The 17862-nt window shown below is 46.1% G+C and overlaps 1 protein-coding gene across 1 annotated transcript in view; it reads left to right on the top strand.

The window, feature by feature from the left end:
• Positions 1 to 17862, top strand: part of PPIG (peptidylprolyl isomerase G) — a 340378-nt gene that overhangs the window by 222736 nt on the left and 99780 nt on the right. The window contains exons 9-10 of the mRNA XM_078681607.1: positions 1244 to 1442; positions 15422 to 15595. Of these exons, the coding sequence (XP_078537733.1) occupies positions 1244 to 1442; positions 15422 to 15595 (373 nt within the window). The remainder of the gene's footprint in view (positions 1 to 1243; positions 1443 to 15421; positions 15596 to 17862) is intronic.

The following is a 17862-nucleotide window of genomic DNA, read 5'->3' as shown; positions in this document are numbered from 1 at the left end:
ACAAGCACCAGAGCCTTTTTTGGGCTGATGGAGTCTGTTATTTGGTGGTAGATTGTTCGGGGGTATTTTTTAATTAAAAAGAGTGACTTCTGTTTTTTCTCAGCCTTCACACGAGAATTGAGTCAAGGGTCCATGTATCTGCCTCCTTGAGACAGTTATGAACCCCAGTGTGAGAGAAAGCTGTTGCTAATTCCAAAAACCAAAGCCCTTCCGAAGTTTTATGAGCTAATATGAATTTATCTGGATTAAACATATTAGTATAACTTTGGCTATAAGACTGGCAAGTGTTATCATAGAGTTAATTCCTAGAACTAAAATAGTATAAAAACTTCTTGGGCCGTGCCTCTGCACCCAGAAGGTGCCACATTTTTGTGTGTATTCTTATTAACTGAACTGTTTACTTGACACTTACATGTAAACTCTGTCTATTTCTAAAACCTGAGTAAGTAAGCCTTGCCTGCCCGGCCTCACTACTATGAAAAAGGCAGGTGCACAAGGGAGCAACATGGCTAGCCAGTTGAAGTCCATGGTTAAGTGGCACTTGGGATTGTCTGTTACCACTGAAATTGCACTGTCTGTTCTAGGATCACCAGGAAATTACTCCTAGTACTGTATTTTCTTTTTGTCTAAAAGCCAATAACTATTCCCAAATTGATGCCACCTCATCGCTGACCCGTTTCATTTGTGACAGACATCATTACTGCGAGACAATGATGCTTGTACCTCAGATAGGCTCTAATATTGGTAGCTTTCAGTGGGCTCTAATTCTGGTGAATTGTTTTAGTAACAAAATAAAAACGGAGCCAACACGAACAAGCCTCAGGTAGTACCAGTGTGAACCACAGTACTTTTAAATATCACTTGTGGGCTGTCAGGCGGCTCTTTATTTGTTCCACGTCTCATCAGTGATCCCTGGTGGTGGCAGCACCTAGATCACAAACTTTGCTGCTGGCAGTATTTCAGTGAAACACATTATTGCTTTTTGGCCTGTACAGATGTAGAGAATTGGTGGCTATAGCTGAGTGACCATTTATAAGTGCTAGTTTTTTCACAGTCACCCATAGTAAAAATCCCAATAGCTCAGTTGAAAGAATATATTATTTCATTTCTTGTTGGTCTTTTGTAGCAGAAGAAAGGGGAATATATCTGTATTGTTTTCTGGTTTCGTGATCGTTGAGTCCAGGATGGACATGATGCTAACAACATCTTATTGACCACTGTGTTTCTGATTTTGATCCTAAAGCTAAAAAAGAAGAGAAGAAAAGACATAAATCTTCCTCGGCCACAGACTCTGATAATTCTGATTCTGACTCTTCTGCGGAGTCCTCCTCTGATTCAAAGAGTGAAACTGAAGAAAAATCTAAAAAGAAAAAGAAGAAACATTCTAAAACTTCAAAGAAGCAGAAAAAGGAAAAGAAACGACGAAAGAAAAGCAAAAAAAGGTACGTTTATAATTTTACACATTTCTACGTGTGATATACAAATATTACATTATGTAGAATGCCTTATTGTGTGGAATTATGTTCGCACACATATAACACCTTTAAGATTCATTTATATTGTGAAATTTGAACTTTTTCACCAGTTTTAGTTAACCTCGAAGTTCACTAATGATTATCTTTATCATGGCCATACCAGCCCGCCTACAATGATTCTACCCGGACACCCAATTTCACTGTCCCAGATGGCACTCACCCGATGCGCACTTCCAGCATATGTTCTGGATCTGCCCTTCCTTACAACCGTACTGGGCCGAAGTCCTCAAGACTCTTAAAGAACTCACAGGTCTCACAGATATTCACACGTGGGAGGCAGTCCATCTCGGAATCTTCCGACGACCAAAAACACACAAAGTCACTGTCGGCTTTGCGTCAATCGCAACACCCCTAGCAAAAAGAAGTATTGCCATGCACTGGTGAGTCACGCTAGCCCCCCGATAGAGGTGTGGGTGGGTGCGTTGCAGAAATGGGCGGCGGCAGAAGAAGACACTCTGCAGGAGGAGGAGGTAAGGGGACTACGAATACACCCCATAACTACGGAATGGGCCGTATTATCCTACCAGTTCAAACAATTGCACACGCGCGCCGACCCATGCACCTCCCAAAGCAACCCGCCAAACAACAAATAGTCCGCAAACTACGCAATGACACACCTGCTGGCTGTAACTGACATGACCCGGAGGCCCTATATGTAGCACGCACCCTGAACCCTCCTCAAGATACCCCCGGTTTCTTCTCCCTAGTTCCACCCCAGCATCACTTTACGAACAGGACAAGTGGACTGCAACGACATGTACCCCCTTCGAGTACAGAATATGTCCTATGGCCACACAACAATACCACTGTCGTCCACATAAACACAATGAGATGTAATGTGATTTTATTGAAATACTGTTAATAAATATATATATATATATATATATATATATATATATATATATATATATATATATATATATATATATTTGTAATCTTTATCATGGCCAGCTCCAGAGTAAACTTTGCTAATCTTCTCAGTGAAGCCCAGATTGAGCACATGTTATGGATGTGTGGCCTTGGCTTTCTTTAAATCTTTCAGCATATTCTGGGACCAAACGCCTTTAGAAATAAGAAGCTTTTCAATCCTTTTCTAAATTACAGTAGATGTTATTCAAGTCAGAGGTGAAAGGGGGAGGGTACCACTCTTAATTTGTAGTATTTGGTATGTTTGATAGCGAACCTGCTCAGCAAAGCAAACCTTTTGCTGATACTTGTGGAAAGTCTTTAATTTTGTGGATTGAAGCAGTCTAAATGAAGCCCTTATGGACGATTTAGAAAGATGGGGAGTCTAGCATCTGCTGTGGTGGGTTGTTATGCTGGGATGGGATTAAATACTCAGTGGGAGTTTGGCAACATGATTTTAAGCCTTTTTTCATATTGCTGATAGCATGGCAGACTGGAGTGGATGGTGGGGCAGTAGTCAAGCCTAAATAGTGCCACTGAGAGGACAAGGACAGTAGAATGTATGAGTGTCAGAAGGGGCAGGATTCCCCTCAGTAATCATTAGAGATGAAAAATGCTTTTTATGAACATTGTAACTTGGAGGTGGAAGATGGGTCAGACTCCGGTTTAAGCCTACTGTTTGGAGTTTCCTCCTTCAGTAAGAGGATATATTATCCCTGAGGATTGCATTCATGTTTTTAATGGATGGTATTATAGTATTATGAATTGGTAGCAAATCATTAGTGAAGAAAATAGAAAAAAGTTGAGTGCAATACAAAAAACATCATCATTTACATATGAACGATTGTTCATCAAGCGCACAAGGGTGTCCCCACCAACTTTTGGAATGTGGAGGCTGTGGTATGTATTTGCAGACCCACATTACCCCATTTCCATGCAGATTTATCATTTCACATTCGATATACATCCAAACTTCGATTGTGGAAGAGTTCGCTTTTTGTTCAAAATAATTTATTACCATTTTTAGTATTATGAAAACTATACAGAGAATAATACAAAGAAGGAGAAGAAAAAAACATTTAGCAGGAATCATTGTCATGTCGCGACATGTTCATCACTTTCGTATTTGTGGGTATCATCAGCCGGTGTAGCCTGTTGTTGTTTTGTAGAATGTTGGACAAGGGATAGTGGTTTGAGGCTGCAGCATTGATGTGAGGACGAAATATGAGACAAAAGGCGGTAGACTATATGGTTAGTCTCATGGGGTGTGACAGTAACATGTGAGTACCGTGCACATTATTGTAGGTGTGGACTTGTGCAAGAACTAAGAATGGAACAGGGGAAGGGGAGGGGAAGGAGTGGGGAGGAAGGTCAGTGTCATTTGATTTGTTGGGAGGTTACTGGGGAACCTTTGTTACTAGAATGAGTTGTGTGTGCTTCTTAGGTAGGTGACCAACGCCCATTAGGTGTGGTATGAATCATTGTTACTAGATTTCCCATTGATCAATAACACTTTGAAGACAATGGTGAGTAAAAGATCAAGGAGGGAAAGATGAGTCAGAGAGATGACTTGGGGGATCTGCAAAATGTGGTCCTAGTAGAATAAGCGGGAACAATAGTGTGATGGGTGTTGATTGTGGAAGAATGTTTTTGATAAAACTTCATATCGCGAGCCTACATCTTCAGGTAGGGGAGAATTCCTTCCAGTGATCCCCATACATGCAGCCGCTAGTCGTCACCAAAACTACTTTATTCCAAGCTGGTGATATTGAACATCTCTTCTATGCACTTGAGTAATAAATTATCTGTTTTTATTACTCACTTAAATTCTTCGTATAATCTCTGTCAACCTTATGCTAATTTGAAATTATGGCTTAATCGCTTTTAGGGCAAACTGTCATGCTTTGTTGATTTTGTGCAATGTAAGTTTTACAGAGTTTTATTTGGGTTGTCTGAGAGTGCAGTCCAGGCACAAATTAGTTTAGAATTTAACTTGTATAATCCAACATGGATACATGAGGCAATTTCCTTTTGTCAGTATTTACTTGGAGCTCAGAAGTGCTCCGCCTGATACTTTAAAAACCTTTGGAATTAATTGTTTTACTCTATTTGATAGAGAGGTCCAGCCGCAGATTCCTTAACTTAAAATATTCCCCAGGCGTCAGACTGGTCCGGAAAATTTTGAGCAGCAGCACCTCTGCGCACCGAGGGGCGGCGCCGTAAGACTCCGCTCGACGTCGTTCATGGACGTGACGTCAGCAGAGCCATATATGCCCCGCCGACATCAGTTTTCTTCTTTTCCGCGTCACAACGCGGATCCTGGAAACCAGCAGTTCCTGGCCTAGTTTTGGGCCTTCTTGACACCGTTCGTGTCGCAACGGAACAGTGTGCAATGCCCTCCGGGTTCAAAGCCTGTGAGGCCTGCGTGTCAGATGTCCGGCACTGACCCGCACCTTATTTGCTTCTGGTGCCTTGGTGTGCACCACGATTCCAAGCAATGCGGCGACTGTCAACAGATGAAGCCGAAGTCCCTTCGGGAACGCCATATGAAGCTGATGGCTGCGCGGCTGACCTGCACAGGCTCTTCTCGTTGCCGCTCTCCCTCTCCAAAGGAGGCTCGTTTCTGAAGCTGCTCCCGCGACCGGCGCCCTAAAAAAGGTAAGCAGAGCCACAATCGTTCATTGAGGTCCACCGCCCATAGGTTTGGCGCTGACTCCCATTACAGGAGTTGGTGCGACACGCACCCAAATGGAGGCCTAGTCCAGGGCTCTTCAGGCCTACTTTGAGTCCCCCTCTCTCCCTGGCGCGCCTTCGGGGCCCCACAGAGGGGGAAGGTACTCCGGCTGGGCCCTCGTCGGCGGATCCTTCCCCATCCAGGGTTGTGTGCACCGACTCTGGAGGCGAGCTGAGGTGACGACGTTGGGCTGTGGCCCAGACCGTCCTGGTCCCTCTAGCACACTCCGCCAGTCAACGCATAGCCCTGTGTGGCTTCCTGCACGGACGGTGGCAGCGACGACGGCGAGCTCGGAGCTGGGCTCCTCGTCGGACCCAAAGCCGGGCTCGCCATCCAAACCCGCACTCAGCTCTAAGCCTGAGCCCATGTCCGGGGCAACACATCATCCGATGCCAGTCGAGGTAGCATCCCTCGTGGAGGCCGTCTACGTCCGGTCGTCTCCGTCGCGGCGCCCACCGACGCTGCTGCCGACACATCCATTGCAGTCAGTGTCCATCCGTTCATCGACACCGGCGTCCATGCCTGGGGTTGACCTCCCTCCGGTTTCCTAATTTCTGTCTCCTCAGCGGGGTCGGGCAACACCGATATCTGCTACAGCCTTTCAGAGGCTGCTGCTTCCCCTGATCGGGAGCCACTGGTGCAGGTCCCTAGTGTGGCATGGCCTTCGGGTCGTTCCTCAGCCCCACTCTTTATGGTAACTGGGAGAATTAGTCTCCAGCCATCTCCTACAGGTGGCCTCCTGTCCCCTCCTAAGGTGACTACTGAGCTAGGGGCCGCCTGTGCGCGGACTATCAACTGGGCATCTGCTATCCTCGGCTTTCAGCCTCCTGTGGTACCCCTCATTCCCAATCCCTTAATGGATCTGTTTTATCTGGAGCCCATTACCTTGGAGCCTTTGCTACTCCTTGGGGGTTCTTTATTAGATTTCCTGCCTGGCCCATGGGCACGGCCCTCTTCCGGGGCCCCGGTTGACAGGGGCCATTGCAAGTAGGCAACGTCCTGCCCCGGGGGATCCACTTTGTCTGTCCCTCCACCCTACTGCTCGGCCTGGTAATTCAGGCAGCTTTTGGGTTACAGAGCTCCTCCACTTTACCCTTGTTTCCTCCCACCCGGGAATCCAGGTTGCTGGATGCATGTGGAAGACAGCTTTTTGCTTCTTCTAGTGCGGCCATCCGCGCTTTAAACACTACATGCATGTTTGCACGTGCATCCTCCACACCCTGGGACTCCGTGGCTAACCTTCTTCCTTCCTTTCCGGAGGAATTGCGCTCAGAGCTTCTCCGTCTTGTCCTTCACGGCAAGGAGATGGCACATTTTTCAATCCACTCCTCCCTAGATACCGTGGACTCTGTGGGTCGGTGGCTTTGCGCCGCCATGCCTCGATTCCCTGATAATATTCGGGAGAGCCTCCAAGACATGCCATTTAATGGAATAGATCTTTTTGGGTCCCATGTGGACTCAGCTATTTCCAGGCTTCTGTCAGGGCTACCGTAATTCTGCTGTGTCACTGACTGACTTTCTTCTTGGTTGCGGGTCTTTCTTTACGGCCCGGTTTTTATCAGGGACAGGTTGGTGTCTCTGTATTGTCTGTACAGCCGTATGGCTGGTTCGTTATGTTGTCAGACGTCTGTTTTGCCAAGAGAATGCCCCCTTCTTGCCAGTGGTTGACCCTTGCCCTATGTGGGGTATTGGCTGATGGCAGGTGTCTGCATTCACCTTTGTTCGCTCAGTGGAGTTTTCATTATGAGTGTCCCTCTGGGATTCATATACCCCTTTACTGCGTCCCGTAATGTCACATCGATTTGTTGTCTGTGGTTCTTCCACTCCTGGTCTAGGTCTATGCTATGTAGTATCTACCTTGCATGGCCTGGCATCATGCTTTTTGTCACATGGTCCGTTCTTTGACGCCAGCTCCTTCTGGGTTGTTCTCACCCACAAGGAATTGCTGTGGGCCTCTCTGTTATACAATTGGTATGGCCCTTTGGCTTATTACCCAGCAGTTTTATCCACATCCCAGCTACTTCCATGCAGAGATTTCTGCGTAATGCTGGCATTCTTAATGTGGCGGATTCTTTGAGCCGGTTCTCCTTGAACTCCGCTCTGTCTGGTGTCGAGGACCCGTGATTGGTTTTGAGTACTCCCTTGTTAGGCTCGTCTTTTCTTCTAAATTGTCCTGCGAGGGGACTACTCTCTCTTCCAGACTGGAGGCAGACGCTGCTTATAGTTTGAACTAGTTCCACCTTCTGTATAATGCGGGTACTTTTGAGCGTACCCTAGTCCCTGGGTTTGGCTGGGTTTTGGCATCCTCTTGAGGCTGTTTCTGCACCATGATTCTTCTAATGGCTTGTGCGGGCTTTCCTGCCTTGGTCTTGGACCTGTCCTTTTACATCACCAACTCTTCTCTGGTGTTGTCTGCTTGCTACTGTGCGCATCTCAGCGGTTCCTGCTGTCTTGCTTCCTGGTGCTCTTCTGTTTTGGTACTATAGGCACACTCGGGCCGCGTATGAGCGTCCTTCTGGTTGTTTATGGGCATCCTTACAATGCTCTAACACATGTCTAGCTGTCGAGGGTTTCGGCAATACTTTTCCTCTGTAATACATGCGGGGGTGGTGCACGTTCTATCCACCATACCACTTACCAGTCTTTTGGGCCCATAGGTTCAGTTCTACTTTTTGCGGCGTGCTGAACCCCCCTTTTCACACCAGTCTCTTTACTGGGTGTGTTTTTGTTCCATATTGGCCCTTGCTGGGCAGGGGTTAGTATCCTGCTGCCTTCGTATCTTTCAGGAGCAGGTTCAACTGTGTTTTACGCGGTACTAGTTGTTTAGTTGGGGCTAGCTCTGGATCCTGCAGATCCTTCATGCCCCTTTGCCCGTCTTCTATCGAAGTTCGGCATTTTTTCGCTCCGGCTTCAGCGTTCTGGCTTGGTGTTTTCATTCTCTCATCCCCTCTACATATAGGGGTTTTCGTGTACTTCTGGATGGGCTGTGGTGCCTTAGCCTCCCCTAATTCCCGCTCTCTTCAGAGCATAGGGGTCTGGTGGTCGGCTGCGCTGTCATTTATGTCCCCACTGTGTTTCGCCTTTTTGGTTGGCAACACTTTTTTGGTCATGTTATTCACGGCTAGGTTCTCTCTGGACCTTAGTGGGGTTCAGTTGCAGTCCCGCGTCCTCTAGGGGTATGGCTTTGGTATCTATTCTATGTTAGGAATTTGCAGCTAGTAGTCTCTATCAGATGAACAAGTTACTTGCCTTCGGTAACAATGTATCTGGTAGAGACATAGTCTAGCCTCAAATTCCTTAAAGTCCTCCCCGTCCTGCGACAACCTTTTCAGGTTGGGCTTCTTGCCTTCCCCTTCCTTTGGCTGGCTTTGTTCCTCTGCGGGGTGACGTCTTCTCTTCACTCCGACTCACGAGGCTACATTCTGTTTCATGGCTCTGCTCTACCCATCCTTGTGATTGGACGGTAGGCCCATATGCCATGTGTCCTTTACAACCCTTACCCTGGGTTGCCCGTTGTGATTCTGAATCCTTCTACCCCCCTGTCCTTCTCTTTCTTCGACCGCTTGAGGTTTCTTGCCTCCCCTGCACTTTAGCGGTTGCAGTCTCTGACAATGCTGCATTTGGTAGGTCCCTTATTTGGATCGGACGTCTCCCTTTGGGTGACGCCTTATGGTAGTTTGTCCTTACTCCTGGGTTCTGGACTGGTTGTCCTTCACTGTCATTCATTGTGGTTGCAGCCTTTCTGTCGGCTGCTGTGATGGCTCACCAAAGAGCTATAGCTCAATGGTAAGTCTTGTGCCTCTGATGGCACAGGCTCACACAGGCCAAGGGTTCGAATCCTGCCTCCGCTCTGCATCTTCTTCTACCTCCGGGCAGGTTTTGGACTTAGCAATTGCGGGGGTCCCTCCCAGAGTGGTGCTCTGTTCTTTCCCTCCCTCGGTTTACAATATACCATGCATGGCACTGTCCTTCTCTGGTGCTGTTTTTCACCATACCTTGTTGTTTTCTTTTCTGCACACTGTTCCCATATTTCACAGTTTTTGGTTGTGGCTTCGCATTCTGGCGTGGAAAATTCTTCTGAGGAAAACTGATGTCGGCGCCCCGGGACGGGGCATATATGGCTCCGCTGACGTCACGTCCATGGACGACGTCAGGGCGGAGTCGTACGGCGCCGCCCCCAGTTGCAGAGGTGGTGCTGCGCAACATTTTCTGGACCAGTCTGACGCCTGGGGAATATTCTAAGTTAAGGAATCTGCAGCTAGACTATGTCTCTCTCAGATACATCATTACCGAAGGTAAGTAACTTGTTCGTTAAGCCTCTTGACTCATCCTGGAAGAAAAATGTGGATAATGCAGTCCGTAAGTTGCAGCTTGAGAATATTTGGCATGCTCAGCTCCCTTTAGAATAGTTTAACAGCTATAAATGAATCAAGCTAAGCAAAAAAAAAAAAATCATGACCCCTATTTGAGGTACAGAAGAAAAAATTGAGTGGATGACAATATCTTCTCACAAACACGAACAGATTCAGAAGTATTTGTTTTCAAATGTCGCTGCAACATAAATGTAAGAATATTAGTCGTAATGTTTGTTTATGCACACTGTGTTTTAGGTCCACTTGGAAAGATTTAGTTAAAGACTGTAAAATATGTTTAGACTGGAAGAATCATTAAATCTTAAAGGCTGCATTAGTCCGCGCCTACGACTGCTTGTAGGAAGCTATTTAACCCAATTTTGTTTGCTGTTAGTGGAATCCGTAATAGCATGTCTCAGTGTCTTGGATCTTTGCCAACTCCCACAACTTAAAAGAACTCTTATCCATCATCAAGGAATTTAACAAATCCTGCAGCGTCAACAGACGTCCCACCCTCCCAAGACCTCTGCAACAGACTCTGCACCTTTTTTCACCTCAAGATTAAGATGATCTGCAACAACTTCGACTACCAAGACCTTTGCACCACTCCAACTCCCACCCCCAGCTACGCCATCCAACATACCCTTCTCACTTGGACCCCGCTCACGACCGACGTCACCTTAAAGACCATGAAGAGCATCCACTCCGGAGCATCCTCTAACCTCATCCCACCCCAGATCTTCAAAACAGCCGCCACTGCCATTGCACACAAACTACGCAGGACGATTGACTGCTCCTTGGAAACCGCCACATTCCCCGACTACTGGAAACACGCCGAAGTCAACCCCCTCCTGAAGAAACCCACCGCAGACCTGAAGGATCTCAAGAACTTCAAGCCCATCTCCCTGTTTCCTTTTGCAGCCAAGGTAATTGAAAAGGCTGTCACCACCCAGCTAGCAAACTTCATTGAAGCCAACAAGCTCCTGGACATCTCCCAATTCATGTAGCAACCACCGCACCGAGACCGCCCTTTTCGCTTCCACTGACGACATCCGCTCCCTCCTCGACCAGGGCCAAATGGCAGCCCTCATCCTGCTGGACCGCTCGGCTGCCCTCAACGCCATCTCCAACCGCACACTAGCCACCAGACTTCACTATGCCAGCATCTGCGGAAAGGCACTTCGCTGGATATGCTCATTTCTCACAAGCAGAACTCAGCGAGTCAGACTCCCACCCTACCTCTCAGAACCAACAGAGACCAGATGCGGAGTTACCCAGGAACCTTCTTCAGCCCCACCCTGCTCAACATCTACATGGCCCCCCTCGCAACCATTATCAGAAACCACGGGTTCAACATAGTCTCCCACGCTGATGACTACCAGCTCACCCTCTCCCTCACCAGAGAACCCAACATCACCAGGCACAACTTCCAAGAAGGGATGAAAGCTGTCGCCACCTGGATGAAGAAGAGCTGCCTGAAACTCAACTCACAGAAATCCTCGCTGCTCATCTTCAGAGGATGAGGATACAAGTTTACCTCTACATCGGCCACTGAATTGGCTCACCACAGTCAGTTCGTCAGGGACCATTCAAGAAAGCGTGAATCTCCTGACATCATTGGGGTTCTCAATTAACAAGCTAAAGTCGCACCAGACTCCTTCCTGAAAGCTTACTTTTATAGAAGCTATCTTAGGCACTGTGCAGTTCAGGGTCTTCCCTCCGTTTCAACAAGTCCACAACACTGGAGCTATGATCCTGATGTTTCAGCTTTGGTCCTGGATCTCAGGGAGAACAGCTCTGAGGCTACTTTGCCTGTTAGCCTCCTGCATCCTGATTGTAGGCTTTAGCTAAGTGGTCTTCGTGGGCTCGGCACTGAAGTCTGAGATCTCTGTGGGCCCAGCACCAAGGAAACTTGAGAGATGCCATCCAGGTTTCAGAGGAGACTGCACAAGACATGCAGTGGTGGCTACTTGTCTGCAGTTTGAACAGCGGCTAGCCCCTCTACCATCCCCACCCAGAACTGATAGCAGTGACGAATGCATCACTGCTGGGCTGCAGGAGTCATTTGAAAGGTGAAAACCTGGCTCCATATCAGTCTGTTGACCTTTTGGGTGTTTCGTCTAGCTTTGAAGGCCTTCCTGCCGTGTATTAAGGGGTGGCTGGTGCAGATTCTGACGCAATGTGGTACTGTAACAGACAGGGTGGAGTGGACTCATGGATCTTGTGCCACGAGGCTCTGCGTCTTTGGAGGTGGCTGGAGTGTTGGTGAATCTTTCTGATCGCGAACCACCTTGTGGGATTCCTGAACGCCATTGCAAATGTACTCATTTGGCAGTACCTGGCAGATCACAACTGGCGTCTGCACCCAGAGGTGTCGTAGGGCGTCTTCTGAGAATGGAGAGAACCCTGGCTAGATCTCCTTGCCACCTTTGAATGCACAGTGTACACATTTTTGCACGTTGTAGTACCAGGGAAGGCTTCCGCTGGGAGATGCATTTCAGCTGAAGTGTAACACACTGTCCACCTCTCCTGCCCAGAGTTATGAAGATGAAGAACGACTGGGCCCAAGTTATTGTAGTGAGTGTGGTACCTGGAAAATCTGGCCATAAGCATCTGTTCTCTGATCAGTATACTGCTTCTGGAGGATCTTCTGTAGCAGCAGTAGTGCAGAGTACTCCACCCAAACAAGTGCACATTGTATCTCTATGCTTGGAGGTTGAGCAGTGGCAATTGACTCCATTTGATTTGCTACCCAAAGCTGTACTTGTCATCCTGGCTGTTAGGCGATCTTCCACGAGGTCTATATATACTGGATGCAGCGACAAATTCTGGGTTTAGTGTTGGGTCTGCAAGACAGATCCTTTGCATGCCAATTGTTTTGGCTTTGGCCTGGAAATTTCTTGCAGTGGGCAGTTTTAAGGATAATTTGTTGGCCATTGCAGTCTTTCTGCCTTTATCAGCACAACTGCCCTTATATAAATTACCTGTTGTGATTAATTTTCTTTCACCCATATGTTTCCTCCCAAACTGTTAGTGATTCTACAGTGGGACTCAAATTTAATTTGCATTGAATGTAATTTAATTAATTTGATTTGGCCTGGACATTTCTCTTATGTACTACTTTCAAGCTGATGAATAGCGGTTTGCTGCATCTTCTGACCCTAAAGACTGCTTTTGTCATCGCTATCCCTTCAGCTTGTTGCATGAGTGAGCTCCAGTCTCTCTCTATGCAGCTGTCCCACAACTTCTTTTTTCTTGACAGACTGATGCTGAGGTCCCAGGTAGCCTTCTTGCTGAAAGTTGTGACACATCGGCACTCTTATCACTCTCTCATTATTCTTTGCCCTGCCTCACTCCTCGAAAGTTAAGGACATACTCCATTGGCTGGAAAACCCAAAGTGCTTTAACCTTTTATATTGATTGCATCAAAGACCATCGGATTGATGATCATCTTATTGTGGGGTTCTCCGGGGCAAAGAAAAGAAAGGTGCTGCAGAAAAGGACTCTATTGAGGTGGATAGTCCTCTGCATTAAGATGCGATATGCAGCCTCTGGAAGGGCTATACACCAATTCCACAAGCTCTAAGGCTGCCACCACTGTGTTGGCACATGGAGTGCCTGTCCTTGACATTTCTAAAGCCGTGACATGGGCATCAGTGCACACGTTTACAAAGCACTACTGCCTTAATAGCCAGGTCAGAAAGAAAAGTCTGTTTTTTCCATTTGGTCCTGCAGAACATCTTGGTCTGAGCTCACTGCACATACTTTCTACCTTCTAAAGGTACAGAATCTGCGGTTAGAAGTATCCATCAGAAGAACGAGTTGCTTACCTTTGGTTATGCTCTTTCTCCCACCTTCTTGTTCTGCAGAGTGGTGTCTTTTTACCATCTAAAAAGTTCCCAAATAAGAGATCTGCTCCCTGGGTACCTCCCAATTGTTTTGTGCTCCGCATACTTTGACTCGAAAAGACTCAAGCAAGAAACTGACATTGACATGCAGGGATGGAACCTAGATGCAGGTTTTCTCCGTCCCTTCTGGATTGGAATAAAGTCAACATGGAACTACACTGGGCTACCTAGCAGCGTGTGAGAGCACTGCTATGAAAAGATTCTGGATCCAGTCTGGTGCCTGCATAATATTCTAAAAGTAAGGAAACTGCAGTTAGCTAGAGTATCCACCAGAGAGAGAGTTACTAAAGGTAAGAAACTTGTTAGTTACATTTTGAACACTATCTCTGTTCTCAGTCTGTTACTAATTTTCTGCATCTGAGAGCACAGAATGCTCTATTTTAAACTGCTGTCAGCATGCAGAGGGGTGCCTATATGCAGCTCAGTACTGTCACTTCTGGAGACGGGACAATAACACTACATACAACGCGGGGGAGTAACTGCTGGAAAAACTTCTGGACACAGTGTGGCTTTACCAAAGGTAAGTAACTTGTTCGTCTCTGACACACAATTTTCGAATGAAGCTAGCACAACTTCCAGTTATGGAGATGTGGCTCCACCTCCAAATGACCCTGCCAATCATGTCCCATCAATGTCTTGAAACATGTTATACCGTCACTGAGCAACCACAAGGAGATGATGGACGGAGCGCTGAAACTTTTCAGGCACTCCCCCCCAGTCACTATTAGATCTGGGTTTAATCCATCATCGTTCTTTAGCTCACTTCACCATCCCAGTTCAGACCCAGCCATATGCATATCAGCCTTGACTGTGTTCCTCATGGGAACAGTCAAGCCTGAACTGCCAAGCCAGGTCTTCTCTGGACCGGAAATGAGCATCCTGGGACCGGTTTCTGGGAGATGCCCCATGTCAGTCAGGCTAGCTTGAAGCCAGTGGCAAAGTGAGTAAGGGACCCACGTCTGGGCATGCCCTGCCAACTTAAGGCAAACAAAGCAAAAACAAGGAGATGATGAACATAGCATTGAAACTTTTCAGATACTCCCCTCCAGTCACTATTAGATCTGTGTTGAATCCATCTACGTTCTTTAGCTCACTTCACCTGAGTTCAGACCACCACTTGACCCAGGGCGTTGAAACAATCATAGGTAAAGAAGCTTTTTCAGTGATGGTGGGTTGGTCAGAGATTTCAGCAAGCGAATGTCTTTCAATCTGCTTTCGGTGTCACTCTCTCTTGAATTTCACGTCACACTGGTCTCCTTAAACAGAAGGACTCTTTTCCAAACAGGCCGCTCACTGCTTCTTTGTGCTTATGTAACTACCATCCTTGGCCCAGTCATCATCTCTGCAACTCCATACAGCAACTTGCTGATTAAATTGCTCTTTACTGAGTTATGTGTGTGCTGCAGGTTCATTACACCCTCACACTGCTGGAACTCCGTCCTCACACCCCTGTGGGACATTCGTACTGTACCCGGGTGAAATGCCAACACCATAGGGCGTCTTGCATTTCATGGTCTCACTCTAGGCACCCCCAGCCCTTCTTCAGCATGTATTTTCAAGGGGAATGCTTCAGCTCTCATCATGCGATGAATCGTGAGCTTTAAAGCTAACCTTGGAAGTAAAAAGAGTACTTGATGGTCTGTTACCTGTGGTTGAGAATGTAAAGTAGCTTAGAAGGCTGGGAAAAGAAGCATTATTTAAAATATTATTATAAGTGTTTATAGTCTCTGGACTTCTCCGTATAACTGAACATAGTAATGAGGGAGGTGTTTTGACATGTGACTGACTTTCATCAGTTAAAGTTACAGACTATATTTGGTCATCTCACCACTGAAGGAATATCAGGTTTCGCATGAAAGAGAACCTAATGGCACTTAGTAATAATTTTAATATGGTGAAAAATGTACTTAGTTATTGAGCAGCATCATTTTAGGATGACAGCACAGAATGTTGTTATAAAACAGATGTTTTCTTGTTTGGTTTAAGTGTGTCCAATGAACATGATGCCGAAAAAAATGAAGAACAGCCTGAACAAGAACCTACATCAACAGTGCGCCCTGAAGAAATACCTGCTGTTCCTGAAAACAGGTTTTTGATGAGAAAAAGTCCTCCAAGAGCAGAAGATGTTGATCGGAAGACCAGGGAGAAAGAGAGGGAAAGGTAATTATTATTTTGTTTGATAGTGATTATGACAGTGATTTTATTTCAAGACATGCGTCATTGAATATCGTAGTAATATACGCTGCCAAAAATTAAGTTCCAAAATGTGCACATACTTTGCTACTCATTCACACTCTCCAGATGCAGTGGAACATACTTGACGCTCACCCCAATATTAGTAAAAGTGCACTGTTTTGGAAAATACGAAATTGGATCTTTAGTCTTTCCACCCATGTGAGTGGATTGAAGGAGGATATCCTGTGGAGTGCATTACATTGATAAAAACCCCCTTCCTTTCCCCTCGCGAGATTCAGTCACTTATTGTCCTGCACTCCCTTGGTGCCACTAATGTACTATATGTGTAAGTACGGTGCGAGTATGCCACATCTAATGTACAATATGTGGCATTTACCATCTTCAGTACTCAAAAATAAACTATGCAGAGAAAATCCCACTTCCATTTCTCTCCCCCTGAAACCAGAAACACAGGATATTAAGTGTTTTGTGGGCTGCTTGCCCCACTTTATTTCTGTGTATTTTTGTTCGGCCCTACACTTAGAGTTGTTTTGTAGTTTCTTATCCTCCTTTGTGTAGGGATCCCGGTTCACCAGGAACCTCTATGGCACATTACAAGTGCAGTACTTTGACCATTCTCATATGGTGCCCGTTATTTTGAAGAGCTGCCCTGAGCGCTTGCGGGTTGATCGAGCAACCACTCACTACATGCCTATAAATGGGTGCATGCACGGTTTACTCCACACCACGCAAGCAACGCTGATACTTGTTTCCGGCTTTACCGCTCCACCGGTTTTTGACTCTTCATACTCTTCCATAACTACCTAACCCCTGCTGCATGCCATACTATTGGGATGTGTGTGACATCAAGACGATGCCAGGCTCATGATACGCTACCAAGATGGCAGCCTCCGCCCATGAGCACGCCAGATGATTTTATGGCAACCATCTCCACCTGCCAATCATTAAGCAGATGTGTATTCCACAGTACCCCGACAACCATCTCTCCCGAATCGGCAGAGTATGGGTAGGTTGTCCAGAACTGTTGCGGCTGCAACACTGTGAGTATCCTTCGAACACTAAAGACCTTTAACATTAACTCATGTCCTAGGGCATACGTGTTCCTTTGGTAATATATTGAGGTTGTTATTGCTTTAACATAGACTCAACCGAGATCACGCACTGGCAAGTGGGACCTTCCAGGGTAACAAATAGAAGCTGTTTCTTGCATTCTTTTTTGCTGAACAATTTCACAGAATATGTTTAGCCACTACCTTAGTCTAAGGATAGGCCCTTACTGATTTGTGTCAGTTTCTTTGGGATCTGAGTGATCAAAAACTACTTTTTTTACTTGAATGCCACCAAAGCTGGGTGCCAATTAATTTGGTTTCTGCTGAAACATTGGGACCTGCTCCCCGAGAGAAGTGAAAGCTAGCTTTACTTGTTGCTCATGAAGTAATTTTGTTTCTAGCTCGGTGCTCAAATCTGGTGAGGCAGTTCTTGCCCACTCCATCCATTTTGAATCATACTGGACCTAAAAGCTAATTTAGACTCTCCTCTTCCACTATTTATTTGCAACTGCTCCATAAATCCCCCTATTCAGAATGATCACTTTATTTGGGCTTTTTTTACACTATTATACCTAGGTGTATTATTGAGTGTCAGCAAGGGCTTGGGTTTTGTGGCTTCCTGGAAACTCATCCTTGACATGAGAGATGGTCACTGTTGAATCTTTGGTGAGTGTTTTTGTGTAGTTATATGGGGTGTCATGATTCCTGCTGAGAAGGGAGAGGGCTCCCCTTACTTTCTGGTAAAAAGAAAATCTCAGTTTAGAAAACAAAAGTGAAAAATCTTTCAGGATTGGGGACATAATTCTTATGCTATGGATTTCCACACAGTGAAGAACTGCTTTTGGCAAATGTTTTGTCCACAAATCTTCTGCTATCCTTTATATGTTTTAAGGACCGTACTCTAAACATTGACTTTCTAATACACTCAAAGATGACCAACTGCAATGTATCAAACACCTTTCTTCCACACTCCTAGTCAGTGGCTCCCTGGCTCACAAAGTGTTTTGAGGCCACGGAGAAGGGACTGCAAATACTGAAGCTGACTGACCTCTGCAGTGGGTTCTAATGCCCAGGATAATTTGTTTTCAGTAGTTTAGTATTTAAATACTTAAATCTGATGATACAGTCGTGTGATGTAATTAGTTTCCCAACATGGTGTTAAGATAACAAGCTATCAGCCTC

Source organism: Lissotriton helveticus, chromosome 3_1 (assembly GCF_964261635.1).
Source record: "Lissotriton helveticus chromosome 3_1, aLisHel1.1, whole genome shotgun sequence".
In the NCBI taxonomy this organism is placed as follows: Eukaryota; Metazoa; Chordata; class Amphibia; order Caudata; family Salamandridae; genus Lissotriton; species Lissotriton helveticus.
The sequence above is the reverse complement of the archived record's forward strand: the minus strand, read 5'-3'. Positions and strand labels throughout refer to the sequence as shown.